Source organism: Hypanus sabinus, unplaced genomic scaffold (assembly GCF_030144855.1).
Source record: "Hypanus sabinus isolate sHypSab1 unplaced genomic scaffold, sHypSab1.hap1 scaffold_2342, whole genome shotgun sequence".
Taxonomy (NCBI): Eukaryota; Metazoa; Chordata; class Chondrichthyes; order Myliobatiformes; family Dasyatidae; genus Hypanus; species Hypanus sabinus.
This window is the reverse complement of record NW_026780458.1, coordinates 1964-28704: the sequence shown is the minus strand read 5'-3', so window position 1 is coordinate 28704 and position 26741 is coordinate 1964. Positions and strand designations below refer to the sequence as shown.

The 26741-nt window shown below is 64.4% G+C and overlaps 1 protein-coding gene across 1 annotated transcript; it reads left to right on the top strand.

The window, feature by feature from the left end:
• On the top strand, positions 1–26253 carry LOC132387914 (chloride channel protein-like; the record flags this gene model as incomplete). Its single annotated transcript, XM_059960230.1, has 7 exons — positions 1–105; positions 14861–15074; positions 17540–17673; positions 17815–17987; positions 21984–22059; positions 23685–23773; positions 26215–26253. Coding segments are annotated over exons 2-7 (714 nt in total), but the record flags the coding sequence as incomplete, so codon positions are not given.
• Between the last annotated feature and the right edge of the window lie 488 nt (positions 26254–26741).

Here is a 26741-nt window from a genome sequence, read left to right as displayed (position 1 = left end):
GCCTTGGGAAGGCTGGTCGGAGAAACGATGGCCGTCTTGTTCCCGGACGGGCTGCTGAATCAGGGAAAGTTCTACCAGATTCTCCTGGAGGATATGCAGTCATCGGTGAGAACTCCTCCCTGTCCCTGTCCCACCGACCCCTGGGTTAGAGAGAGAGGGGGGTGAATCAGTCCGTGTTCCCCCCTCCCCGTCCCTGTCCCACCGACCCCCTGGGTTAGAGAGAGAGGGGTGAATCAGTCCGTGTTCCCCCATCCCCGTCCCTGTCCCACCGACCCCTGGGTTATAGAGAGAGGGGGGTGAATCAGTCCGTGTTCCCCCCTCCCCGTCCCTGTCCCACTGACCCCTGGGTTAGAGATAGGGGGGGTGAATCAGTCCGTGTTCCCCCCTCCACATCCCTGTCCCACCGACCCCTGGGTTAGAGAGAGAGAGGGGTGAATCAGTCCGTGTTCCCCCTCCCCGTCCCTGTCCCACCGACCCCTGGGTTAGAGAGAGAGGGGGGTGAATCAGTCTGTGTTCCCCCGTCCCCGTCCCAGTCCCACCGACCCCTGGGTTAGAGAGAGAGGGGGGTGAATCAGTCTGTGTTCCCCCTCCCAGTCCCTGTCCCACCGACCCCTGGGTTAGGAGAGAGAGGGGGGGTGAATCAGTCCGTGTTCCCCCCTCCCCATCCCTGTCCCACCGACCCCTGGGTTAGAGAGAGGGGGGTGAATCAGTCTGTGTTCCCCCTCCCCCGTCCCTGTCCCACCGACCCCTGGGTTAGAGAGAGAGGGGGGGTGAATCAGTCCGTGTTCCCCCCTCCCCATCCCTGTCCCACTGACCCCTGGGTTAGAGAGAGAGGGGGGTGAATCAGTCCGTGTTCCCCCCTCCCCGTCCCTGTCCCACCGACCCCTGGGGTTAGAGAGAGAGAGGGGGGTGAATCAGTCCGTGTTCCCCCCTCCCCGTCCCTGTCCCACCGACCCCTGGGTTAGAGAGAGAGGGGGTGAATCAGTCTGTCATTCCCCCCCTCCCCATCCCTGTCCCACGGACCCCTGGGTTAGAGGGGGGGGGTGAATCAGTCCGTGTTCCCCCCTCCCCGTCCCTGTCCCACCGACCCCTGGGTTAGAGAGGGGGGGGTGAATCAGTCCGTGTTCCCCCCTCCCCGTCCCTGTCCCACCGACCCCTGGGTTAGAGAGAAGGGGGGGTGAATCAGTCCATGTTCCCCCCTCCCCGTCCCTGTCCCACCGACCCCTGGGTTAGAGAGGGGGGGGGGGTGAATCAGTCCGTGTTCCCCCCTCCCCGTCCCTGTCCCACCGACCCCTGGGTTAGAGAGAGAGGGGGGGTGAATCAGTCTGTGTTCCCCCTCCCCGTCCCTGTCCCACCGACCCTTGGGTTAGAGAGAGAGGGGGGTGAATCAGTCCGTGTTCCCCCCTCCCCGTCCCTGTCCCACCGACCCCTGGGTTAGAGAGAGAGAGGGGTGAATCAGTCGGTGTTCCCCCTCCCCGTCCCTGTCCCACCGACCCCTGGGTTAGAGAGAGAGAGGGGTGAATCAGTCCGTGTTCCCCCCTCCCCGTCCCTGTCCCCACCGACCCCTGGGTTAGAGAGGAGGGGTGAATCAGTCCGTGTTCCCCCTCCCCGTCCCTGTCCCACCGACCACTGGGTTAGAGAGAGAGGGGGGGTGAATCAGTCTGTGTTCCCCCTCCCCGTCCCTGTCCCACCGACCCCTGGGTTAGAGAGAGAGGGGGGTGAATCAGTCCGTGTTCCCCCCTCCCCGTCCCTGTCCCACCGACCCCTGGGTTAGAAGAGAGGGGGGGTGAATCAGTCTGTGTTCCCCCTCCCAGTCCCTGTCCCACCGACCCCTGGGTTAGAGAGAGAGGGGGGGTGAATCAGTCCGTGTTCCCCCCTCCCCGTCCCTGTCCCACCGACCCCTGGGTTAGAGAGAGAGGGGGGTGAATCAGTCCGTGTTCCCCCCTCCCCATCCCTGTCCCACTGACCCCTGGGTTAGAGAGAGAGGGGGGGTGAATCAGTCCGTGTTCCCCCCTCCCCGTCCCTGTCCCACCGACCCCTGGGTTAGAGGGGGGGGGGGTGAATCAGTCCGTGTTCCCCCCCTCCCCGTCCCTGTCCCACCGACCCCTGGGTTAGAGAGGGGGGGGGTGAATCAGTCCGTGTTCCCCCCCTCCCCGTCCCTGTCCCACCGACCCCTGGGTTAGAGAGAGGGGGGGGTGAATCAGTCCGTGTTCCCCCCTCCCCGTCCCTGTCCCACCGACCCCTGGGTTAGAGAGGGGGGGGGTGAATCAGTCCGTGTTCCCCCCTCCCCGTCCCTGTCCCACCGACCCCTGGGTTAGAGAGAGAGGGGGGTGAATCAGTCTGTGTTCCCCCTCCCCGTCCCTGTCCCACCGACCCTTGGGTTAGAGAGAGAGGGGGGTGAATCAGTCCGTGTTCCCCCCTCCCCGTCCCTGTCCCACCGACCCCTGGGTTAGAGAGAGAGAGGAGTGAATCAGTCCGTGTTCCCCCCCCTCCCCGTCCCTGTCCCCACCGACCCCTGGGTTAGAGAGAGGGGGGTGAATCAGTCCGTGTTCCCCCCTCCCCGTCCCTGTCCCACCGACCCCTGGGTTAGAGAGAGAGGGGGGTGAATCAGTCCGTGTTCCCCCCTCCCCGTCCCTGTCCCACCGACCCCTGGGTTAGAGAGAGAGAGGGGTGAATCAGTCCGTGTTCCCCCCTCCCCATCCCTGTCCCACCGACCCCTGGGTTAGAGAGAGATTGGTGAATCAGTCCGTGTTCCCCCCTCCCCGTCCCTGTCCCACCGACCCCTGGGTTAGAGAGAGAGAGGGGTGAATCAGTCCGTTCCCCCCCTCCCCATCCCTGTCCCACCGACCCCTGGGTTAGAGAGAGAGAGGGGTGAATCAGTCCGTGTTCCCCCCCTCCCGTCCCTGTCCCACCGACCCCTGGGTTAGAGAGAGGGGGGGGTGAATCAGTCCGTGTTCCCCCCTCCCCCGTCCCTGTCCCACCGACCCCTGGGTTAGAGAGAGAGGGGGGGTGAATCAGTCTGTGTTCCCCCCTCCCCGTCCCTGTCCCACCGACCCCTGGGTTAGAGAGAGAGAGGGGTGAATCAGTCCGTGTTCCCCCCTCCCCGTCCCTGTCCCACCGACCCCTGGGTTAGAGAGAGATTGGTGAATCAGTCCGTGTTCCCCCCCTCCCCGTCCCTGTCCCACCGACCCCTGGGTTAGAGAGAGAGAGGGGTGAATCAGTCCGTGTTCCCCCCCTCCCCATCCCTGTCCCACCGACCCCTGGGTTAGAGAGAGAGGGGGGTGAATCAGTCTGTGTTCCCCCCTCCCCTCCCCTGTCCCTGTCTCCGACCCCTGGGTTAGAGAGAGAGGGGGGTGAATCAGTCCGTGTTCCCCCCTCCCCATCCCTGTCCCACTGACCCCTGGGTTAGAGAGAGAGGGGTGAATCAGTCCGTGTTCCCCACTCCCCATCCCTGTCCCACGGACCCCTGGGTTAGGGGGGGGGGGGTGAATCAGTCCGTGTTCCCCCCTCCCCATCCCTGTCCCACGGACCCCTGGGTTAGAGGGGGGGGGGGTGAATCAGTCCGTGTTCCCCCCTCCCGTCCCTGTCCCACCGACCCCTGGGTTAGAGAGGGGGGGGTGAATCAGTCCGTGTTCCCCCCTCCCCGTCCCTGTCCCACCGACCCCTGGGTTAGAGAGAAGGGGGGTGAATCAGTCCGTGTTCCCCCCTCCCCGTCCCTGTCCCCACCGACCCCTGGGTTAGAGAGGGGGGGGTGAATCAGTCCGTGTTCCCCCCTCCCCCGTCCCTGTCCCACCGACCCCTGGGTTAGAGAGAGAGGGGGGTGAATCAGTCTGTGTTCCCCCTCCCCGTCCCTGTCCCACCGACCCTTGGGTTAGAGAGAGAGGGGGGGTGAATCAGTCCGTGTTCCCCCCTCCCCGTCCCTGTCCCACCGACCCCTGGGTTAGAGAGAGAGAGGGGTGAATCAGTCGGTGTTCCCCCCTCCCCGTCCCTGTCCCCACCGACCCCTGGGTTAGAGAGAGAGAGGGGTGAATCAGTCTGTGTTCCCCCTCCCCGTCCCTGTCCCACCGACCCTTGGGTTAGAGAGAGAGGGGGGTGAATCAGTCCGTGTTCCCCCCTCCCCGTCCCTGTCCCACCGACCCCTGGGTTAGAGAGAGAGAGGGGTGAATCAGTCGGTGTTCCCCCTCCCCGTCCCTGTCCCACCGACCCCTGGGTTAGAGAGAGAGAGGGGTGAATCAGTCCGTGTTCCCCCTCCCCGTCCCTGTCCCACCGACCCCCTGGGTTAGAGAGGAGGGGTGAATCAGTCCGTGTTCCCCCTCCCCGTCCCCTGTCCCACCGACCCCCTGGGTTAGAGAGAGAGGGGGGTGAATCAGTCCGTGTTCCCCCTTCCTCTCCCTGTCCCACCGACCTCTGGGTTAGAGAGAGAGAGGGGGGTGAATCAGTCCGTGTTCCCCCCTCCCCATCCCTGTCCCACCGACCCCTGGGTTAGAGAGAGAGGGGGGTGAATCAGTCTGTGTTCCCCCTCCCCGTCCCTGTCCCACCGACCCTTGGGTTAGAGAGAGAGGGGGGTGAATCAGTCCGTGTTCCCCCCTCCCCGTCCCTGTCCCACCGACCCCTGGGTTAGAGAGAGAGAGGAGTGAATCAGTCCGTGTTCCCCCCCCCTCCCCGTCCTGTCCCACCGACCCCTGGGTTAGAGAGAGGGGGGTGAATCAGTCCGTGTTCCCCCCTCCCCGTCCCTGTCCCACCGACCCCTGGGTTAGAGAGAGAGGGGGGGTGAATCAGTCCGTGTTCCCCCCTCTCCGTCTCTGTCCCACCGACCCCTGGGTTAGAGAGAGAGAGGGGGAATCAGTCCGTGTTCCCCCCTCCCCATCCCTGTCCCACCGACCCCTGGGTTAGAGAGAGATTGGTGAATCAGTCCGTGTTCCCCCCTCCCCGTCCCTGTCCCACCGACCCCTGGGTTAGAGAGAGAGAGGGGTGAATCAGTCCGTTCCCCCCTCCCCATCCCTGTCCCACCGACCCCTGGGTTAGAGAGAGAGAGGGGTGAATCAGTCCGTGTTCCCCCCCTCCCGTCCCTGTCCCACCGACCCCTGGGTTAGAGAGAGGGGGGGGTGAATCAGTCCGTGTTCCCCCCTCCCCGTCCCTGTCCCACCGACCCCTGGGTTAGAGAGAGGGGGGTGAATCAGTCCATGTTCCCCCTTCCCCGTCCCTGTCCCACCGACCCCTGGGTTCGAGAGAGAGGGGTGAATCAGTCCGTGTTCCCCCCTCCCCGTCCCTGTCCCACCGACCCCTGGGTTAGAGAGAGAGGGGGGTGAATCAGTCCGTGTTCCCCCCTCCCCGTCCCTGTCCCACCGACCCCTGGGTTAGAGAGAGAGAGGGGTGAATCAGTCCGTGTTCCCCCCTCCCCATCCCTGTCCCACCGACCCCTGGGTTAGAGAGAGAGGGGGGTGAATCAGTCTGTGTTCCCCCCTCCCCGTCCCTGTCCCACCGACCCCTGGGTTAGAGAGAGAGGGGGGTGAATCAGTCTGTGTTCCCCCCTCCCCGTCCCTGTCCCACCGACCCCTGGGTTAGAGAGAGAGAGGGGGGTGAATCAGTCCGTGTTCCCCCCTCCCCGTCCCTGTCCCACTGACCCCTGGGTTAGAGAGAGAGGGGTGAATCAGTCCGTGTTCCCCCCTCCCCATCCCTGTCCCACCGACCCCTGGGTTAGAGAGAGAGGGGGGTGAATCAGTCCGTGTTCCCCCCTCCCCGTCCCTGTCCCACCGACCCCTGGGTTAGAGAGAGAGGGGGGTGAATCAGTCTGTCATTCCCCCCCCTCCCCATCCCTGTCCCACCGACCCCTGGGTTAGAGAGAGGGGGGTGAATCAGTCCGTGTTCCCCCATCCCCGTCCCTATCCCACCGACCCCTGGGTTAGAGGGGGGGGGGTTAATCAGTCCGTGTTCCCCCCTCCCCGTCCCTGTCCCACCGACCCCTGGGTTAGAGAGGGGGGGGGGTGAATCAGTCCGTGTTCCCCCCTCCCCGTCCCTGTCCCACCGACCCCTGGGTTAGAGAGAGGGGGGGGTGAATCAGTCCGTGTTCCCCCCTCCCCGTCCCTGTCCCACCGACCCCTGGGTTAGAGAGGGGGGGGGTGAATCAGTCCGTGTTCCCCCCTCCCCGTCCCTGTCCCACCGACCCCTGGGTTAGAGAGAGAGGGGGGTGAATCAGTCCGTGTTCCCCCCTCCCCGTCCCTGTCCCACCGACCCCTGGGTTAGAGAGAGAGGGGGGTGAATCAGTCTGTGTTCCCCCTCCCCGTCCCTGTCCCACCGACCCCTGGGTTAGAGAGAGAGGGGGGTGAATCAGTCTGTGTTCCCCCCTCCCCGTCCCTGTCCCACCGACCCCTGGGTTAGAGAGAGGGCGGTGAATCAGTCCATGTTCCCCCCTCCCAGTCCCTGTCCCACCGACCCCTGGGTTAGAGAGAGAGGGGGGGTGAATCAGTCTGTGTTCCCCCTCCCCGTCCCTGTCCCACCGACCCCTGGGTTAGAGAGAGAGGGGGGTGAATCAGTCTGTGTTCCCCCCTCCCCGTCCCTGTCCCACCGACCCCTGGGTTAGAGAGAGGGCGGTGAATCAGTCCATGTTCCCCCCTCCCCGTCCCTGTCCCACCGACCCCTGGGTTAGAGAGAGAGGGGGGTGAATCAGTCTGTGTTCCCCCTCCCCGTCCCTGTCCCACCGACCCTTGGGTTAGAGAGAGAGGGGGGTGAATCAGTCCGTGTTCCCCCCTCCCCGTCCCTGTCCCACCGACCCCTGGGTTAGAGAGAGAGAGGAGTGAATCAGTCCGTGTTCCCCCCTCCCCGTCCCTGTCCCACCGACCCCTGGGTTAGAGAGAGAGAGGGGTGAATCAGTCCGTGTTCCCCCCCTCCCGTCCCTGTCCCCACCGACCCCTGGGTTAGAGAGAGAGGGGTGAATCAGTCCGTGTTCCCCCCTCCCCGTCCCTGTCCCACCGACCCCTGGGTTAGAGAGGAGGGGTGAATCAGTCCGTGTTCCCCCTCCCCGTCCCTGTCCCACCGACCACTGGGTTAGAGAGAGAGGGGGGTGAATCAGTCTGTGTTCCCCCTCCCCGTCCCTGTCCCACCGACCCCTGGGTTAGAGAGAGAGGGGGGTGAATCAGTCCGTGTTCCCCCCTCCCCGTCCCTGTCCCACCGACCCCTGGGTTAGAGAGAGAGAGGGGGGGTGAATCAGTCCGTGTTCCCCCCTCCCCGTCCCTGTCCCACCGACCCCTGGGTTAGAGAGAGAGGGGTGGATCAGTCTGTCATTCCCCCCCCTCCCCATCCCTGTCCCACGGACCCCTGGGTTAGAGGGGGGGGGTGAATCAGTCCATGTTCCCCCCCTCCCCGTCCCTGTCCCACCGACCCCTGGGTTAGAGAGAGGGGGGGTGAATCAGTCCGTGTTCCCCCCTCCCCGTCCCTGTCCCACCGACCCCTGGGTTAGAGAGGGGGGGGGTGAATCAGTCCGTGTTCCCCCCTCCCCGTCCCTGTCCCACCGACCCCTGGGTTAGAGAGAGAGGGGGGTGAATCAGTCTGTGTTCCCCCTCCCCGTCCCTGTCCCACCGACCCTTGGGTTAGAGAGAGAGGGGGGTGAATCAGTCCGTGTTCCCCCCTCCCCGTCCCTGTCCCACCGACCCCTGGGTTAGAGAGAGAGAGGAGTGAATCAGTCCGTGTTCCCCCCCCTCCCCGTCCCTGTCCCACCGACCCCTGGGTTAGAGAGAGAGGGGGGTGAATCAGTCCGTGTTCCCCCCTCCCCGTCCCTGTCCCACCGACCCCTGGGTTAGAGAGAGAGAGGGGTGAATCAGTCCGTGTTCCCCCCTCCCCATCCCTGTCCCACCGACCCCTGGGTTAGAGAGAGAGGGGTGAATCAGTCCGTGTTCCCCCCTCCCCGTCCCTGTCCCACCGACCCCTGGGTTAGAGAGAGAGAGGGGTGAATCAGTCCGTGTTCCCCCCTCCCCATCCCTGTTCCACCGACCCCTGGGTTAGAGAGAGAGAGGGGTGAATCAGTCCGTGTTCCCCCCCTCCCGTCCCTGTCCCACCGACCCCTGGGTTAGAGAGAGAGGGGGATGAATCAGTCCGTGTTCCCCCCTCCCCGTCCCTGTCCCACCGACCCCTGGGTTAGAGAGAGAGAGGGGTGAATCAGTCCGTGTTCCCCCCTCCCCATCCCTGTCCCACCGACCCCTGGGTTAGAGAGAGAGGGGTGAATCAGTCCGTGTTCCCCCTCCCCGTCCCTGTCCCACCGACCCCTGGGTTAGAGAGGAGGGGTGAATCAGTCCGTGTTCCCCCTCCCCGTCCCTGTCCCACCGACCACTGGGTTAGAGAGAGAGGGGGGTGAATCAGTCTGTGTTCCCCCTCCCCGTCCCTGTCCCACCGACCCCTGGGTTAGAGAGAGAGGGGGGTGAATCAGTCCGTGTTCCCCCCTCCCCGTCCCTGTCCCACCGACCCCTGGGTTAGAGAGAGAGAGGGGGGTGAATCAGTCCGTGTTCCCCCCTCCCCGTCCCTGTCCCACCGACCCCTGGGTTAGAGAGAGAGGGGTGGATCAGTCTGTCATTCCCCCCCTCCCCATCCCTGTCCCACGGACCCCTGGGTTAGAGGGGGGGGGGTGAATCAGTCCGTGTTCCCCCCTCCCCGTCCCTGTCCCACCGACCCCTGGGTTAGAGAGAGAGGGGGGTGAATCAGTCTGTGTTCCCCCTCCCCGTCCCTGTCCCACCGACCCTTGGGTTAGAGAGAGAGGGGGGTAAATCAGTCCGTGTTCCCCCCTCCCCGTCCCTGTCCCACCGACCCCTGGGTTAGAGAGAGAGAGGAGTGAATCAGTCCGTGTTCCCCCCCCTCCCCGTCCCTGTCCCACCGACCCCTGGGTTAGAGAGAGAGGGGGGTGAATCAGTCCGTGTTCCCCCCTCCCCGTCCCTGTCCCACCGACCCCTGGGTTAGAGAGAGAGAGGGGTGAATCAGTCCGTGTTCCCCCCTCCCCATCCCTGTCCCACCGACCCCTGGGTTAGAGAGAGAGGGGTGAATCAGTCCGTGTTCCCCCCCTCCCCGTCCCTGTCCCACCGACCCCTGGGTTAGAGAGAGAGAGGGGTGAATCAGTCCGTGTTCCCCCCTCCCCATCCCTGTCCCACCTACCCCTGGGTTAGAGAGAGAGAGGGGTGAATCAGTCCGTGTTCCCCCCCTCCCGTCCCTGTCCCACCGACCCCTGGGTTAGAGAGAGAGGGGGATGAATCAGTCCGTGTTCCCCCCTCCCCGTCCCTGTCCCACCGACCCCTGGGTTAGAGAGAGAGAGGGGTGAATCAGTCCGTGTTCCCCCCTCCCCATCCCTGTCCCACCGACCCCTGGGTTAGAGAGAGGGGGGGGTGAATCAGTCCGTGTTCCCCCCCTCCCGTCCCTGACCCACTGACCCCTGGGTTAGAGAGAGAGAGGAGGGGTGAATCAGTCCGTGTTCCCTCCTCCCCGTCCCTGTCCCACCGACCCCTGGGTTAGAGAGAAGGGGGGTGAATCAGTCCGTGTTCCCCCCTCCCCGTCCCTGTCCCACCGACCCCTGGGTTAGAGAGAGAGGGGGATGAATCAGTCCGTGTTCCCCCCTCCCCGTCCCTGACCCACCGACCCCTGGGTTAGAGAGAGAGGGGGATGAATCAGTCCGTGTTCCCCCCTCCCCGTCCCTGTCCCACCGACCCCTGGGTTAGAGAGAGGGGGGGGTGAATCAGTCCGTGTTCACCCCTCCCCGTCCCTGTCCCACCGACCCCTGGGTTAGAGAGAGAGGGGGATGAATCAGTCCGTGTTCCCCCCTCCCCATCCCTGTCCCACCGACCCCTGGGTTAGAGAGGGGGGTTAATCTGTCCGTGTTCCCCCCTCCCCGTCCCTGTCCCACTGACCCCTGGGTTAGAGAGAGAGAGGGGGTGAATCAGTCCGTGTTCCCCCTCCCCGTCCCTGTCCCACCGACCCCTGGGTTAGGGAGGGTGGGGGGGGTGTATCCGTGTTCCCCCCCTCCCGTCCCTGTCCCACCGACCCCTGGGTTAGAGAGGGGGGGGTGAATCAGTCCGTGTTCCCCCCCTCCCGTCCCTGTCCCACCGACCCCTGGGTTATAGAGAGAGGGGGATGAATCAGTCCGTGTTCCCCCCTCCCCGTCCCTGTCCCACCGACCCCTGGGTTAGAGAGTGGGGGGTGAATCAGTCCGTGTTCCCCCCTCCCCATCCCTGTCCCACCGACCCCTGGGTTAGAGAGAGAGGGGGGTGAATCTGTCCGTGTTCCCCCCTCCCCATCCCTGTCCCACCGACCCCTGGGTTAGAGAGAGAGGGGGGTGAATCAGTCTGTGTTCCCCCTCCCCATCCCTGTCCCACCGACCCCTGGGTTAGAGAGAGAGGGGTGAATCAGTCCGTGTTCCCCCATCCCCGTCCCTGTCCCACCGACCCCTGGGTTAGAGAGAGAGGGGGGTGAATGTCCGTGTTCCCCCCTCCCCGTCCCTGTCCCACCGACCCCTGGGTTAGAGAGAGGGGGGTGAATCAGTCCGTGTTCCCCCCTCCCCGTCCCTGTCCCACCGACCCCTGGGTTAGAGAGAGAGGGGGGTGAATCAGTCCGTGTTCCCCCCTCCCCGTCCCTGTCCCACCGACCCCTGGGTTAGAGGGGGGGGGGTGAATCAGTCCGTGTTCCCCCCTCCCCGTCCCTGTCCCACCGACCCCTGGGTTAGAGAGAGGGGGGTGAATCAGTCCGTGTTCCCCCCTCCCCGTCCCTGTCCCACCGACCCCTGGGTTAGAGAGAGAGGGGGGTGAATCAGTCCGTGTTCCCCCCTCCCCGTCCCTGTCCCACCGACCCCTGGGTTAGGGAGGGTGGGGGGGTGTATCCGTGTTCCCCCCCTCCCGTCCCTGTCCCACCGACCCCTGGGTTAGAGAGGGGGGGGTGAATCAGTCCGTGTTCCCCCCCTCCCGTCCCTGTCCCACCGACCCCTGGGTTATAGAGAGAGGGGGATGAATCAGTCCGTGTTCCCCCCTCCCCGTCCCTGTCCCACCGACCCCTGGGTTAGAGAGTGGGGGGTGAATCAGTCCGTGTTCCCCCCTCCCCATCCCTGTCCCACCGGCCCCTGGGTTAGAGAGAGAGGGGGGTGAATCAGTCCGTGTTCCCCCCTCCCCATCCCTGTCCCACCGACCCCTGGGTTAGAGAGAGAGGGGGGTGAATCAGTCTGTGTTCCCCCTCCCCATCCCTGTCCCACCGACCCCTGGGTTAGAGAGAGAGGGGTGAATCAGTCCGTGTTCCCCCATCCCCGTCCCTGTCCCACCGACCCCTGGGTTAGAGAGAGAGGGGGGTGAATCAGTCCGTGTTCCCCCCTCCCCGTCCCTGTCCCACCGACCCCTGGGTTAGAGAGAGGGGGGTGAATCAGTCCGTGTTCCCCCCTCCCCGTCCCTGTCCCACCGACCCCTGGGTTAGAGAGAGAGGGGGGTGAATCAGTCCGTGTTCCCCCCTCCCCGTCCCTGTCCCACCGACCCCTGGGTTAGAGGGGGGGGGGGTGAATCAGTCCGTGTTCCCCCCTCCCCGTCCCTGTCCCACCGACCCCTGGGTTAGAGAGAGTGGGGTGAATCAGTCCGTGTTCCCCCCTCCCCGTCCCTGTCCCACCGACCCCTGGGTTAGAGAGAGAGAGGGGCGTGAATCAGTCCGAGTTCCCCCCTCCCCGTCCCTGTCCCACCGACCCCTGGGTTAGAGAGAGAGGGGGATGAATCAGTCCGTGTTCCCCCCTCCCCGTCCCTGTCCCACCGACCCCTGGGTTAGAGAGAGGGGGGTGAATCAGTCCGTGTTCCCCCCTCCCCGTCCCTGTCCCACCGATCCCTGGGTTAGAGAGAGAGATGGGTGAATCAGTCCGTGTTCCCCCCCTCCCGTCCCTGTCCCACCGACCCCTGGGTTAGAGAGAGAGGGGGGTGAATCAGTCCGTGTTCCCCCTCCCCGTCCCTGTCCCACCGACCCCTGGGTTAGAGAGAGGGGGGTGAATCAGTCCGTGTTCCCCTCTCCCCGTCCGTGTCCCACCGACCCCTGGGTTAGAGAGAGAGGGGGTGAATCAGTCCGTGTTCCCCCCTCCCCGTCCCTGTCCCACCGACCCCTGGGTGAGGGAGAGAGGGGTGAATCAGTCCGTGTTCCCCCTTCGCCGTCCCAGTCCCACCGACCCCTGGGTTAGAGAGAGGGGGGGGTGAATCAGTCTGTGTTCCCCCCTCCCCGTCCCTGTCCCACCGACCCCTGGGTTAGAGAGAGAGGGGGGTGAATCAGTCCGTGTTCCCCCCTCCCCGTCCCTGTCCCACCGACCCCTGGGTTAGAGGGGGGGGGGTGAATCAGTCCGTGTTCCCCCCTCCCCGTCCCTGTCCCACCGACCCCTGGGTTAGAGAGAGGGGGGTGAATCAGTCCGTGTTCCCCCCTCCCCGTCCCTGTCCCACCGACCCCTGGGTTAGAGAGAGAGGGGGGTGAATCAGTCCGTGTTCCCCCCTCCCCGTCCCTGTCCCACCGACCCCTGGGTTAGGGAGGGTGGGGGGGTGTATCCGTGTTCCCCCCCTCCCGTCCCTGTCCCACCGACCCCTGGGTTAGAGAGGGGGGGGTGAATCAGTCCGTGTTCCCCCCCTCCCGTCCCTGTCCCACCGACCCCTGGGTTATAGAGAGAGGGGGATGAATCAGTCCGTGTTCCCCCCTCCCCGTCCCTGTCCCACCGACCCCTGGGTTAGAGAGTGGGGGGTGAATCAGTCCGTGTTCCCCCCTCCCCATCCCTGTCCCACCGACCCCTGGGTTAGAGAGAGAGGGGGGTGAATCAGTCCGTGTTCCCCCCTCCCCATCCCTGTCCCACCGACCCCTGGGTTAGAGAGAGAGGGGGGTGAATCAGTCTGTGTTCCCCCTCCCCATCCCTGTCCCACCGACCCCTGGGTTAGAGAGAGAGGGGTGAATCAGTCCGTGTTCCCCCATCCCCGTCCCTGTCCCACCGACCCCTGGGTTAGAGAGAGAGGGGGGTGAATCAGTCCGTGTTCCCCCCTCCCCGTCCCTGTCCCACCGACCCCTGGGTTAGAGAGAGGGGGGTGAATCAGTCCGTGTTCCCCCCTCCCCGTCCCTGTCCCACCGACCCCTGGGTTAGAGAGAGAGGGGGGTGAATCAGTCCGTGTTCCCCCCTCCCCGTCCCTGTCCCACCGACCCCTGGGTTAGAGGGGGGGGGGTGAATCAGTCCGTGTTCCCCCCTCCCCGTCCCTGTCCCACCGACCCCTGGGTTAGAGAGAGGGGGGTGAATCAGTCCGTGTTCCCCCCTCCCCGTCCCTGTCCCACCGACCCCTGGGTTAGAGAGAGAGAGGGGCGTGAATCAGTCCGAGTTCCCCCCTCCCCGTCCCTGTCCCACCGACCCCTGGGTTAGAGAGAGAGGGGGATGAATCAGTCCGTGTTCCCCCCTCCCCGTCCCTGTCCCACCGACCCCTGGGTTAGAGAGAGGGGGGTGAATCAGTCCGTGTTCCCCCCTCCCCGTCCCTGTCCCACCGATCCCTGGGTTAGAGAGAGAGAGGGGTGAATCAGTCCGTGTTCCCCCCCTCCCGTCCCTGTCCCACCGACCCCTGGGTTAGAGAGAGAGGGGGGTGAATCAGTCCGTGTTACCCCTCCCCGTCCCTGTCCCACCGACCCCTGGGTTAGAGAGAGGGGGGTGAATCAGTCCGTGTTCCCCTCTCCCCGTCCGTGTCCCACCGACCCCTGGGTTAGAGAGAGAGGGGGTGAATCAGTCCGTGTTCCCCCCTCCCCGTCCCTGTCCCACCGACCCCTGGGTGAGGGAGAGAGGGGTGAATCAGTCCGTGTTCCCCCTTCGCCGTCCCAGTCCCACCGACCCCTGGGTTAGAGAGAGGGGGGGGTGAATCAGTCTGTGTTCCCCCCTCCCCGTCCCTGTCCCACCGACCCCTGGGTTAGAGAGAGGGGGGTGAATCAGTCCGTGTTCCCCCCTCCCCGTCCCTGTCCCACCGACCCCTGGGTTAGAGAGAGGGGGGTGAATCAGTCCGTGTTCCCCCTCCCCGTCCCTGTCCCACCGACCCTTGGGTTAGAGAGAGAGGGGGGTGAATCAGTCCGTGTTCCCCCCTCCCCGTCCCTGTCCCACCGACCCCTGGGTTAGAGAGAGAGAGGAGTGAATCAGTCCGTGTTCCCCCCCCCCCCGTCCCTGTCCCACCGACCCCTGGGTTAGAGAGAGAGGGGGGTGAATCAGTCCGTGTTCCCCCCTCCTCGTCCCTGTCCCACCGACCCCTGGGTTAGAGAGAGAGGGGGGTGAATCAGTCCGTGTTCCCCCTCCCCGTCCCTGTCCCACCGACCCCTGGGTTAGAGAGAGGGGGGGGTGAATCAGTCTGTGTTCCCCCCTCCCCGTCCCTGTCCCACCGACCCCTGGGTTAGAGAGAGAGGGGGTTGAATCAGTCTGTGTTCCCCCCTCCCCGTCCCTGTCCCACCGACCCCTGGGTTAGAGAGAGATGGGGGTGAATCAGTCCGTGTTCCCCCCTCCCCGTCCCTGTCCCACCGACCCCTGGGTTATAGAGAGAGGGGTGAATCAGTCCGTGTTCCCCCCTCCCCATCCCTGTCCCACCGACCCCTGGGTTAGAGAGAGAGAGATGGGTGAATCAGTCCGTGTTCCCCCCTCCCCGTCCCTGTCCCACCGACCCCTGGGTTAGAGAGAGAGGGGGGTGAATCAGTCCGTGTTCCCCCTCCCCGTCCCTGTCTCATCGACCCCTGGGTTAGAGAGAGAGAGATGAGTGAATCAGTCCGTGTTCCCCCTCCCCGTCCCTGTCCCCCCGACCCCTCAGTGACGGAGGGAGGGGTTCTGGGTTGTCCGGGGCAGGGGTGCGGGTCGTTCCCTCTCTCTCTGACGCCCCTCTGACAGGAGCAGCTTCGATGACCGGGGCAATGACCCACACGGTGTCGACGGCGGTGATCTGCTTCGAGCTGACTGGAGAGATCTCCCACATCCTGCCCATGATGGTTGCCGTCATCCTGGCGAACATGGTGGCCCAGGGCCTGCAGCCCAGCCTGTACGAAAGCATCATTCAGATCAAAAAGCTCCCCTACCTGCCCGAGTTCGGCTGGGGGCACCTCAGGTGAGAGAACGGCGGCTGTCGGTCTGTCTGTGTCTGCGTCTGACCCCGGGATTGTGTAACGGGACGGGGCGGAGGGATATTCACTCTGTGTCTGACACCGGGAGAGTCTGATGGGACGGTGTGGAGGGAGATTCACTCTGTGTCTGACCCCAGGAGAGTGTGATGGGACAGTGTGGAGGGAGATTCACTCTGTGTCTGACCCCGGGAGTGTGTGATGGGACGGTGTGGAGGGAGATTCACTCTGTGTCTGACCCCGGGAGTGTGTGATGGGACGGCGTGGAGGGAGATTCACTCTGTGTCTGACCCCGGGAGTGTGTGATGGGACGGCGTGGAGGGAGATTCACTCTGTGTCTGACCCCGGGAGTGTGTGATGGGACGGCGTGGAGGGAGATTCACTCTGTGTCTGACCCCGGGAGTGTGTGATGGGACGGTGTGGAGGGAGATTCACTCTGTGTCTGACCCCGGCAGTGTGTGATGGGACGGTGTGGAGGGAGATTCACTCTGTCTGACCCAGTGAGTGTGTGATGGGACGGTGCGTAGGGAGATTCACTCTGAGTCTGACCCCTGGAGTGTGCGATGGGACGGTGTGGAGGGAGATTCACTCTGTCTCTGACCCCGGGAGTGTGCGATGGGACGGTGTGGAGGGAGATTCACTCTGTCTCTGACCCCGGGAGTGTGTGATGGGACGGTGTGGAGGGAGATTCACTCTGTGTCTGTCCCCGGGAGTGTGTGATGGGACGGGGCGGAGGGATATTCACTCTGTGTCTGACACCGGGTGTGTGTGATGGGACGGTGTGGAGGGAGATTCACTGTGTGACTGACCCCGGGAGTGTGTGATGGGACGGTGTGGAGGGAGATTCACTCTGTGTCTGACCCCGGGAGTGTGTGATGGGACGGCGTGGAGGGAGATTCACTCTGTGTCTGACCCCGGGAGTGTGTGATGGGACGGCGTGGAGGGAGATTCACTCTGTGTCTGACCCCGGGAGTGTGTGATGGGACGGCGTGGAGGGAGATTCACTCTGTGTCTGACCCCGGGAGTGTGTGATGGGACGGCGTGGAGGGAGATTCACTCTGTGTCTGACCCCGGGAGTGTGTGATGGGACGGCGTGGAGGGAGATTCACTCTGTGTCTGACCCCGGGAGTGTGTGATGGGACGGCGTGGAGGGAGATTCACTCTGTGTCTGACCCCGGGAGTGTGTGATGGGACGGTGTGGAGGGAGATTCACTCTGTGTCTGACCCCGGCAGTGTGTGATGGGACGGTGTGGAGGGAGATTCACTCTGTCTGACCCAGTGAGTGTGTGATGGGACGGTGCGTAGGGAGATTCACTCGGAGTCTTACCCCGGGAGTGTGCGATGGGACGGTGTGGAGGGAGATTCACTCTGTCTCTGACCCCGGGAGTGTGCGATGGGACGGTGTGGAGGGAGATTCATTCTGTCTCTGACCCCGGGAGTATGTGATGGGACGGTGTGGAGGGAGATTCACTGTGTGACTGACCCCGGGAGTGTGTGCTGGGATGGTGTGGAGGGAGATTCACTCTGTGGCTGACCCCGGCAGTGTGTGATGGGACGGTGTGGAGGGAGATTCACTCTGTCTCTGACCCCAGGAGTGTGCGATGGGACGGTGTGGAGGGAGATTCACTCTGTCTCTGACCCCGGGAGTGTGCGATGGGACGGTGTGGAGGGAGATTCACTCTGTCTCTGACCCCGGGAGTATGTGATGGGACGGTGTGGATGGAGATTCACTCTGTGTCTGACCCTGGGAGTGTGTGATGGGACGGTGTGGAGGGAGATTCACTCTGTGTCTGACCCCGGGAGTGTGTGATGGGACGGTGTGGAGGGAGATTCACTCTGTGTCTGACCCCGGGAGTGTGTGATGGGACGGTGTGGAGGGAGATTCACTCTGTGTCTGTCCCCGGTAGTGTGTGATTGGACGGGGCGGAGGGATATTCACTCTGTGTCTGACACCGGGTGTGTGTGATGGGACGGTGTGGAGGGAGATTCACTCTGTGTCTGTCCCCGGGAGTGTGTGATTGGACGGGGCGGAGGGATATTCACTCTGTGTCTGACACCGGGAGTGTGTGATGGGACGGTGTGGAGGGAGATTCACTCTGTGTCTGACCCCGGGAGTGTGTGATGGGACGGTGTGGAGGGAGATTCACTCTGTGTCTGACCCCGGGAGTGTGTGATGGGACGGTGTGGAGGGAGATTCACTCTGTGGCTGACCCCGGCAGTGTGTGATGGGACGGTGTGGAGGGAGATTCACTCTGTGTCTGACCCCGGGAGTGTGTGATGGGACCTTGTGGAGGGAGATTCACTCTGTGTCTGACCCCGGGAGTGTGTGATGGGACGGTGTGGAGGGAGATTCACTCTGTGTCTGACCCCGGGAGTGTGTGATGGGATGGACTCCCGCTGCTCTTTCTCTCTCTGTGCCCATTGACTCCTCTGCCTGTCCGTTTACCCGCAGCAAGTACAACATATCTGCCGGGGATATCATGGTGCGGAACGTCTCCTTCGTCGCCTCCACCTCCACTTACGGTGACCTCCTGCTGATCCTGAAGCAAAGCCGGCTGAACACCTTCCCCTTCGTCGACACCCCAGGTTGGTCGAGACTTTCTGTCCCTCTCCCCCTCCTGCTGACCCGTCTCGTCCACCGGCTCGCCCTTCGTCCCAGGTGCCCGCTCCCCTCCGTCGATCGCTCCAGACCGGACCCCGGTGACCTGCCCCTCCCTCCCTTCGCAGAGTCGATGATCCTGCTGGGCTCGGTCGAGCGGAGTGAGCTGCGAGCGTTGCTGCTGCGCCAGGCGCCGGGCTCCCAGGGGCCCCGCGGAGGGACGAGCGATGGCCAAGGGCCACGGGGCGCCAAGCCTTCCTCTTTCGTCTACATCGACCAGGACGATAGCGGCCTGCAGGAAGTATGTCTGGGGAGTGGGACAGGGGTCTGTGAGACCCGGGGACGGGGGTGTGGGACACCCGGGGACGGGGGTTAGTGAGATCCGGGGACGGGTCTGTGAGACCCGGGGACGGGGGTCAGTGAGACCCGGGGACGGGGGTCAGTGAGACCCGGGGACAGGGTTCAGTGAGACACGGGGACGGGGGTTTGGGACACCCGGAGACAGGGGTCAGTGAGACCCGGGGACGGGGGTCAGTGAGACCCGGGGACGGGGGTTTGGGAGACCCGGGGACGGGGGTCAGTGAGACCCGGGGACGGGGGTCTGTGAGACCTGGGGACGGGAGTCTGTGAGACCTGGGGACGGGGGTCAGGGAGACCCGGGGACGGGTCAGTGAGACCCTGGGACGGGGGTCAGTGAGACCCGGGGACGGGGGTCAGTGAGACCCGGGGACGGGGGTCAGTGAGACCCGGGGACGGGGGTCAGTGAGACCCGGGGACGGTGGTCTGTGAGACCCGGGGACGGGGGTTTGGGAGACCCGGGGACAGGTGTCAGTGAGACCTGGGGACGGGGGTCAGGGAGACCCGGGGACAGGGGTCAGTGAGACCCGGGGTCGGGGGTCAGTGAGACCCGGGGACGGGGGTCAGTGAGACCCGGGGACGGGGGTCAGTGAGACCCGGGGACGGGGGTCAGTGAGACCCGGGGACGGGGGTTTGGGAGACCCGGGGACAGGTGTCAGTGAGACCAGGGGACGGGGGTTTGGGAGACCCGGGGACAGGGGTCAGTGAGACCCGGGGTCAGGGGTCAGTGAGACCAGGGGACGGGGGTTTGGGAGACCAGGGGATGGGGGTCAGTGAGACCAGGGGACGGGGGTCTGGGAGACCCGGGGACGGGGGTCAGTGAGACCCGGGGATGGGGGTCAGTGAGACCCGGGGACGGGGGTTTGGGAGACCCGGGGACGGGGGTCAGTGAGACCCTGGGACGGGGGTCAATGAGACCCGGGGACGGGGGTCAGTGAGACCCGGGGACGGGTGTCTGGGAGACCAGGGGATGGGGGTCAGTGAGACCAGGGGACGGGGGTTTGGGAGACCCGGGGACAGGGGTCAGTGAGACCCGGGGACGGGGGTTTGGGAGACCCGTGGACAGGGGTTAGTGAGATCCAGGGACGGGGGTCTGTGAGACCCGGGGACGGGGGTTTGGGAGACCCAGGGACGGGGGTCTGTGAGACCCGGGGACGGGGGTCTGTGAGACCCGGGGACGGGGGTCAGTGAGACCCGGGGACGGGGGTCAGTGAGACCCGGGGACGGGGGTCAGTGAGACCCGGGGACGGGGGTTTGGGAGACCAGGGGTCGGGGGTCAGTGAGACCCGGGGACGGGGGTCTGTGAGACCCGGGGACGGGGGTCTGGGAGACCCGGGGACGGGGGTCTGGGAGACCCGGGGACGGGGGTGTGGGAGACCCGGGGACGGGGGTCAGTGAGACCCGGGGACGGGGGTCAGTGAGACCCGGGGACGGGGGTCAGTGAGACCCGGGGACGGGGGTTTGGGAGACCAGGGGTCGGGGGTCAGTGAGACCCGGGGACGGGGGTCAGTGAGACCCGGGGACGGGGGTCTGGGAGACCCGGGGACGGGGGTCTGGGAGACCCGGGGACGGGGGTCTGGAAGACCCGGGGACGGGGGTGTGGGAGACCCGGGGACCGGGGTCAGTGAGACCCGGGGACGGGGGTTTGTGAGACCAGGGGACGGGGGTGTGGGAGACCCGGGGACGGGGGTTTGGGAGACCCGGGGACGGGGGTGTGGGAGACCCGGGGACGGGGGTCAGTGAGACCCGGAGACAGGGGTCTGTGAGACCCGGGGACGGGGGTCAGTGAGACCCGGGGACGGGGGTGTGGGAGACCCGGGGACCGGGGTCAGTGAGACCCGGGGACGGGGGTCAGTGAGACCCGGGGACGGGGGTCTGGGAGACCCGGGGACGGGGGTCAGTGAGACCCGGGGACGGGGGTCAGTGAGACCCGGGGACGGGGGTCAGTGAGACCCGGGGACCGGGGTCAGTGAGACCCGGGGACGGGGGTCAGTGAGACCCGGGGACGGGGGTTTGGGAGACCCGGGGACGGGGGTCAGTGAGACCCGGGGACGGGGATCAGTGAGACCCGGGGACGGGGGTTTGGGAGACCAGGGGACGGGGGTCAGTGAGACCCGGGGACGGGGGTCAGTGAGACCCGGGGACGGGGGTCAGTGAGACCCGGGGACGGGGGTCAGTGAGACCCGGGGATGGGGGTTTGGGAGACCCGGGGACGGGGGTTATTGAGACCCGGGGACGGGGGTTTGGGAGACCCGGGGACAGAGGTCAGTGAGACCCGGGGACAGGGGTTTGGGAGACCCGGGGACGGGGGTCAGTGAGACCCGGGGACGGGGGTCAGTGAGACCCGGGGACGGGGGTCAGTGAGACCCGGGGACGGGGGTTTGGGAGACCAGGGGTCGGGGGTCAGTGAGACCCGGGGACGGGGGTCTGTGAGACCCGGGGACGGGGGTCTGGGAGACCCGGGGACGGGGGTCTGGGAGACCCGGGGACGGGGGTGTGGGAGACCCGGGGACGGGGGTCAGTGAGACCCGGGGACGGGGGTCAGTGAGACCCGGGGACGGGGGTCAGTGAGACCCGGGGACGGGGGTTTGGGAGACCAGGGGTCGGGGGTCAGTGAGACCCGGGGACGGGGGTCAGTGAGACCCGGGGACGGGGGTCTGGGAGACCCGGGGACGGGGGTCTGGGAGACCCGGGGACGGGGGTCTGGGAGACCCGGGGACGGGGGTGTGGGAGACCCGGGGACCGGGGTCAGTGAGACCCGGGGACGGGGGTTTGTGAGACCAGGGGACGGGGGTGTGGGAGACCCGGGGACGGGGGTTTGGGAGACCCGGGGACGGGGGTGTGGGAGACCCGGGGACGGGGGTCAGTGAGACCCGGAGACGGGGGTCTGTGAGACCCGGGGACGGGGGTCAGTGAGACCCGGGGACGGGGGTGTGGGAGACCCGGGGACCGGGGTCAGTGAGACCCGGGGACGGGGGTCAGTGAGACCCGGGGACGGGGGTCTGGGAGACCCGGGGACGGGGGTCAGTGAGACCCGGGGACGGGGTCAGTGAGACCCGGGGACGGGGGTCAGTGAGACCCGGGGACCGGGGTCAGTGAGACCCGGGGACGGGGGTCAGTGAGACCCGGGGACGGGGGTTTGGGAGACCCGGGGACGGGGGTCAGTGAGACCCGGGGACGGGGATCAGTGAGACCCGGGGACGGGGGTTTGGGAGACCAGGGGACGGGGGTCAGTGAGACCCGGGGACGGGGGTCAGTGAGACCCGGGGACGGGGGTCAGTGAGACCCGGGGACGGGGGTCAGTGAGACCCGGGGATGGGGGTTTGGGAGACCCGGGGACGGGGGTTATTGAGACCCGGGGACGGGGGTTTGGGAGACCCGGGGACAGAGGTCAGTGAGACCCGGGGACAGGGGTTTGGGAGACCCAGGGACGGGGGTTATTGAGACCCGGGGACGGGGGTCAGTGAGACCCGGGACGGGGGTTTGGGAGACCAGGAGACGGGGGTCAGTGAGACCCGGGGACGGGGGTCTGGGAGACCCGGGGACGGGGGTCAGTGAGACCCGGGGACGGGGGTTTGGGAGACCCGGGACAGGGGTCAGTGAGACCCGGGGACGGGGGTCAGTGAGACCAGGGACGGGGGTCAGTGAGACCCGGGAATGGGGGTTAGTGAGACCCGGGGACGGGGGTTTGGGAGACCCAGGGACGGGGGTTAGTGTGACCCGGGGACGGGGGTTTGTGAGACCAGGAGACGGGGGTCAGTGAGACCCGGGACGGGGGTCAGTGAGACCCGGGACAGGAGTTTGTTTGACCCGAGGACAGGGGTTTGGGAGACCCGGGGACGGGGGTTTGGGGACCCGGGGACAGGAGTTTGGGAGACCCGCGGACGGGGTCTGTGATGAGCAAAACTTGAATAGATCCTCACCGTCTTTTCTTTCAAAGCGAGAAGGGACAGATGCAGAGAAGAATCAGTCAACGGATGAGACGAGGCCATCGACCACAACTTACAATGTAAAAGGTGTGAATGAGGTGGAGAACCATCCATCACACGCTCCCGGGGTCAGACACAGCGTATATCTCCCTCCACACCGTCCCATCACACACTCCCGGGGTCAGACACAGAGGGAATCTCCCTCCACACCGTCCCATCAAACACTCCCGGGGTCAGACACAGAGTAAATCTCCCTCCACACCATCCCTTCACACACTCCAGGGTCAGACACAGAGTGAATCTCCCTCCACACCGTCCCATCACACACTCCCGGGGTCAGACACAGAGTGAATCTCCCTCCACACGTCCCATCACACACTCCCGGGGTCAGACACAGAGTGAATCTCCCTCCGCCCCGTCCAATCACACACTCCCGGGGTCAGACACAGAGTGAATCTCCCTCCGCACCGTCCCATCACACACTCCCGGGGTCAGACACAGAGTGAATCTCCCTCCACACCGTCCCTTCACACTCTCCGGTGTCAGACACAGAGTAAATCTCCCTCCACACCGTCCCATCACACACTCCCGGGGTCAGACACAGAGTGAATCTCCCTCCACACCGTCCCATCACACACTCCCGGGGGTCAGACACAGAGTGAATCTCCCTCCACACCGTCCCATCACACACTCCCGGGGTCAGACACAGAGTGAATCTCCCTCCACACCGTCCATCACACACTCCCGGGGTCAGACACAGAGCTGAATCTCCCTCCACACCGTCCCATCAGACACTCCCGGGGTCAGACACAGAGTGAATCTCCCTCACCCCGTCCCATCACACACTCCCGGGGTCAGGCACAGAGTGAATCTCCTCCACACCGTCCCATCACACACTCCCGGGGTCAGACACAGAGTGAATCTCCCCCCACACCGTCCCATCACACACTCCCGGGGTCAGACACAGAGTGAATCTCCCTCCCACCCGTCCCATCACACACTCCCGGGGTCAGACACAGAGTGTATCTCCCTCCACCCCGTCCCATCACACACTCCCGGGGTCAGACACAGGGTGAATCTCCCTCCTCACCGTCCTCCTCACCGTCCCATCACACACTCCCGGGGTCAGACACAGAGTGAATCTCCCCCCACACCGTCCCATCACACACTCCCGGGGTCAGGCACAGAGTGAATCTCCCTCCACACCGTCCCATCACACACTCCCGGGGTCAGGCACAGAGTGAATCTCCCTCCACACCGTCCCATCACACACTCCCGGGGGTCAGACACAGAGTGAATCTCCCTCCACACCGTCCCATCACACACTCCCGGGGTCAGACACAGAGTGAATCTCCCTCCACACCGTCCCATCACACACTCCCGGGGTCAGACACAGAGTGAATCTCCCTCCACACCGTCCCATCACACACTCCCGGGGTCAGACACAGAGTGAATCTCCCTCCACACCGTCCCATCACACACTCCCGGGGTCAGACACAGAGTGAATCTCCCTCCACACCGTACCATCACACACTCCCGGGGTCAGACACAGAGTGAATCTCCCTCCACACCGTCCCATCAGACACTCCCGGGGTCAGACACAGAGTGTATCTCCCTCCGCACCGTCCCATCACACACTCCCGGGCTGACACTGGGGGACGTGTCGAGTTGCGAGACGAGCGATTTCTCATGTGTTTCGTTTCTCTCCGCAGACCCCAAGCAGGACGGATCACAGAAGACCACCCTGAGGAACTTATTCTCTTCTTTGAGAAGAAATACTCCAGAGGCCAACCCTCTGCAGGTCAACTCCCTGCCCCGCCCTCCGAGCCTTCGAACTCCTTCCCTGCGGCCCATTCACTGTCAGTCACCGTCCCCGCATCCCTCCCCTATCCGGTCCTCTCTGAGATTAGGGTCCCGAATCTGCTCACCGTTCCCCGAGTGAGGTCTCACCAGTGCTTTACAAAGCCTCAACATCAGTTGCTCGTTTTTATATTCTACTCCTCTCGAAATGAACTCGAAAATAACATTTGCCTTCCTCACCACCGACTCAACCTGCAAGTGAACCTTTAGGGTGTTCTGCGCGAGGACTCCCCAGTCTCTCCAGCCTGTGCTACTGAGGAGGGAGATGTGTCCCACCTCACACTTCTCCGGGCTGAACTCCATCTGCCACTTCTCAGCCCACTTCTGCATCCACTGTTGGGGTCCGAGGTCTCAGCTCCCCGGAAGCAGCTCTGCGGGCCGAGACGGCGGTTCAGAAGGCCGAGGGCTTCTGTTAGTCGGGGCATCGAGTTCAAAAGTCAGGAGGTGACGTTGGAACGGCGGGGCCCCGTCCGGAGAATCGCACCCGGCCCTGGCCGCCCCACTGCAGGAAGGGTGTCGGGGCTTCGGGGAGGGGGCAGAAGAGGGTCGCCGGGGTCCTGCCCGGTTCGGAGGGCCCGTGCTCTCACGGGAGGCCGGGGAAACTTGGGCTGTTTCCTCCGGAGCGACGGAGGCCGAGGGGAGATCGGAGAGAGGTTTACAAGATTGTGGGAGGCACAGACAGAGCGGGCAGAGAGTATCTGTTCCCCGGGGGTTGAAATCTCTAACACCGGGGGGCAGGTATTGAAGGTGCGGTGGGGGGATGTGAGGGGTAAGTTTTTTTACCCAGAGAGTGGTGGGTGTCTGGAAACGCTCTGCCTGGGGTGGTGGAGGAGGCAAACACATTGGAGGCTTTTGAGAGACATTTGGAGGGGCACAGGGATGCGAGGAAGGTGGAAGGGTGTGGAAAGGGTGTCGTTTAGTTGCCCGTTGGATGGGCAGTCTGTTTGGGTGGCTGAAGGGCCTATGCATGTGCTGTACTGGTCTGTGTTCCCGCGTGCCCAGTCGTTCTCCGTGTAAACTCTGCCCTCTCAGGCCCCGCCTGTCCCCCGAAGTGCCACACCTCACACTTGCCTGCATTAAGTTCCAGCTGCCACTTTTAGAAACACGGAAAACCCACAGCACAATACAGGCCATTCGGCCCACAAAGCTGTGCTGATCATGTCCCTACCTTAGAAAGTACCAGGCTTACCCACAGCCCTCTATTTTACTAAGCTCCATGTACCCGTCCAGGAGTCTCTTAAAAGACCCTCTCGTATCCCCCCAAAACCACCGTCGCCGGCAGCCCATTCCACACACGCACCACTCTCTGAGTGAAAAACTTACCCCTGACATCCCCTCTGTACCTGCCCCCCATCACCTTAAACCTGTGTCCTCTTGTGGCAACCATTTCAGCCCTGGGGAAAAAGCCTCTGACTATCCACACCATCAATGCCTCTCATCATCTCGTACCCCTCTATCACGTCACCTCTCACCCTCCGTCGCTCCGAGGAGAAAAGGCCGAGTTCACTCAACCTATTCTCACAGGGCACGCTCCCCAATCCAGGCAACATCCTTGTAAATCTCCTCCGCACCCTTTCTATGGTTTCCACGTCCTTCCTGTAGTGAGGCGACCAGAACTGAGCACAGTACTCCAAGTGGGCTCTGACCAGGGTCCTATAGAGCTGTAACATTACCTCTCGGCTCCTAAACTCAATCCCACGATCGATGAAGACCAACACACCGTCCGCCTTCTTAACCACAGAGTCAACCTGCGCAGCTGCTTTGAGCGTCCTATGGACTCGGACCCCAGGATCCCTCTGATCCTCCACACTGACAAGAGTCTGACCATTAATACTATATTCTGCCATCATATTTGACCAACAAAATGAACCAACTCTCACTTCTCTGGGTTGAACTCCATCTGCCACCTCTCAGCCCAGTTGTGCATCCTATCGATGTCCCGCTGTAACCTCTGACAGCCCTCCACACTATCCACAACACCCCCAACCCATTTTCAGCCTCCCGTTCCCCCTCTCCCACCTCTGCTCCTCCCCCATCGCCCTCCCCCCTCACTGATGCACGCTCCGTCCGTTCCCCCCCCGTCTCACGGCCTCTCTCTCGCTCCCCCTCCAATGCATGCTCCGTCCGTTCCCCCTCTGTCTCGCGGCCTCTCTCTCCCTCCCCCCTCTCTGATGCACGCTCCGTCCGTTACCCCCCCCCCCCGTCTTGCGGCTTCTCTCTCGCTCCCCCTCCAATGCATGCTCCGTCCGTTCCCCCCCTGTCTCGCGGCCTCTCTCTCCCTCCCCCCTCTCTGATGCACGCACCGTCCGTTCCCCCCCCCCCCCCCGTCTCGCGGCTTCTCTGTCGCTACCCCCCCTCTGATGCTCCCAAGTTTACCCACAGGAGCCGTCCAGCCTGGGAGAAAGTCTGAAGTTAGAAGAGGTGAGTTCACTCCCCCCGGGGCCGATTCAGACCCCACTCCCTCTCTTCCCTAACCCAGGGATCACTGGGACAAGGATGGGGGGGGGTGGGGTGGTGTGGGGAGGGGAGGGGGGGTATATATTGGGGTTGGGTTGATAACTGTGATAGTGGAATTTCCAGCCTCATTTATATTTGACTTTGATGGACTCAGATCTCGGTGTCCTGGGCAAGTCTCGTATTGGGATTGCGACAGGAGCCCTGAAATTCCTTGTCAGCTTTCTTCTGTAGTTCTTGCTCCTTAAAACTTCTCACCTGTGTCTTCTAGAGCAAAACAGTATTATTGCCCCTCCAGGAAGCTGCCACCTGAGTCCCTCCGTCCTGTTCTGGGGTTCTCACTGATCATCTTGTCCAGATCCTGCCTTAAGCTGACCTTCAAGTTATCTTCAAGTTCTTCGGGGTTTTCCTTGATCCCGCCCGCCAAGGCCTTCTCATGTCCCCTTCTGGCTCTC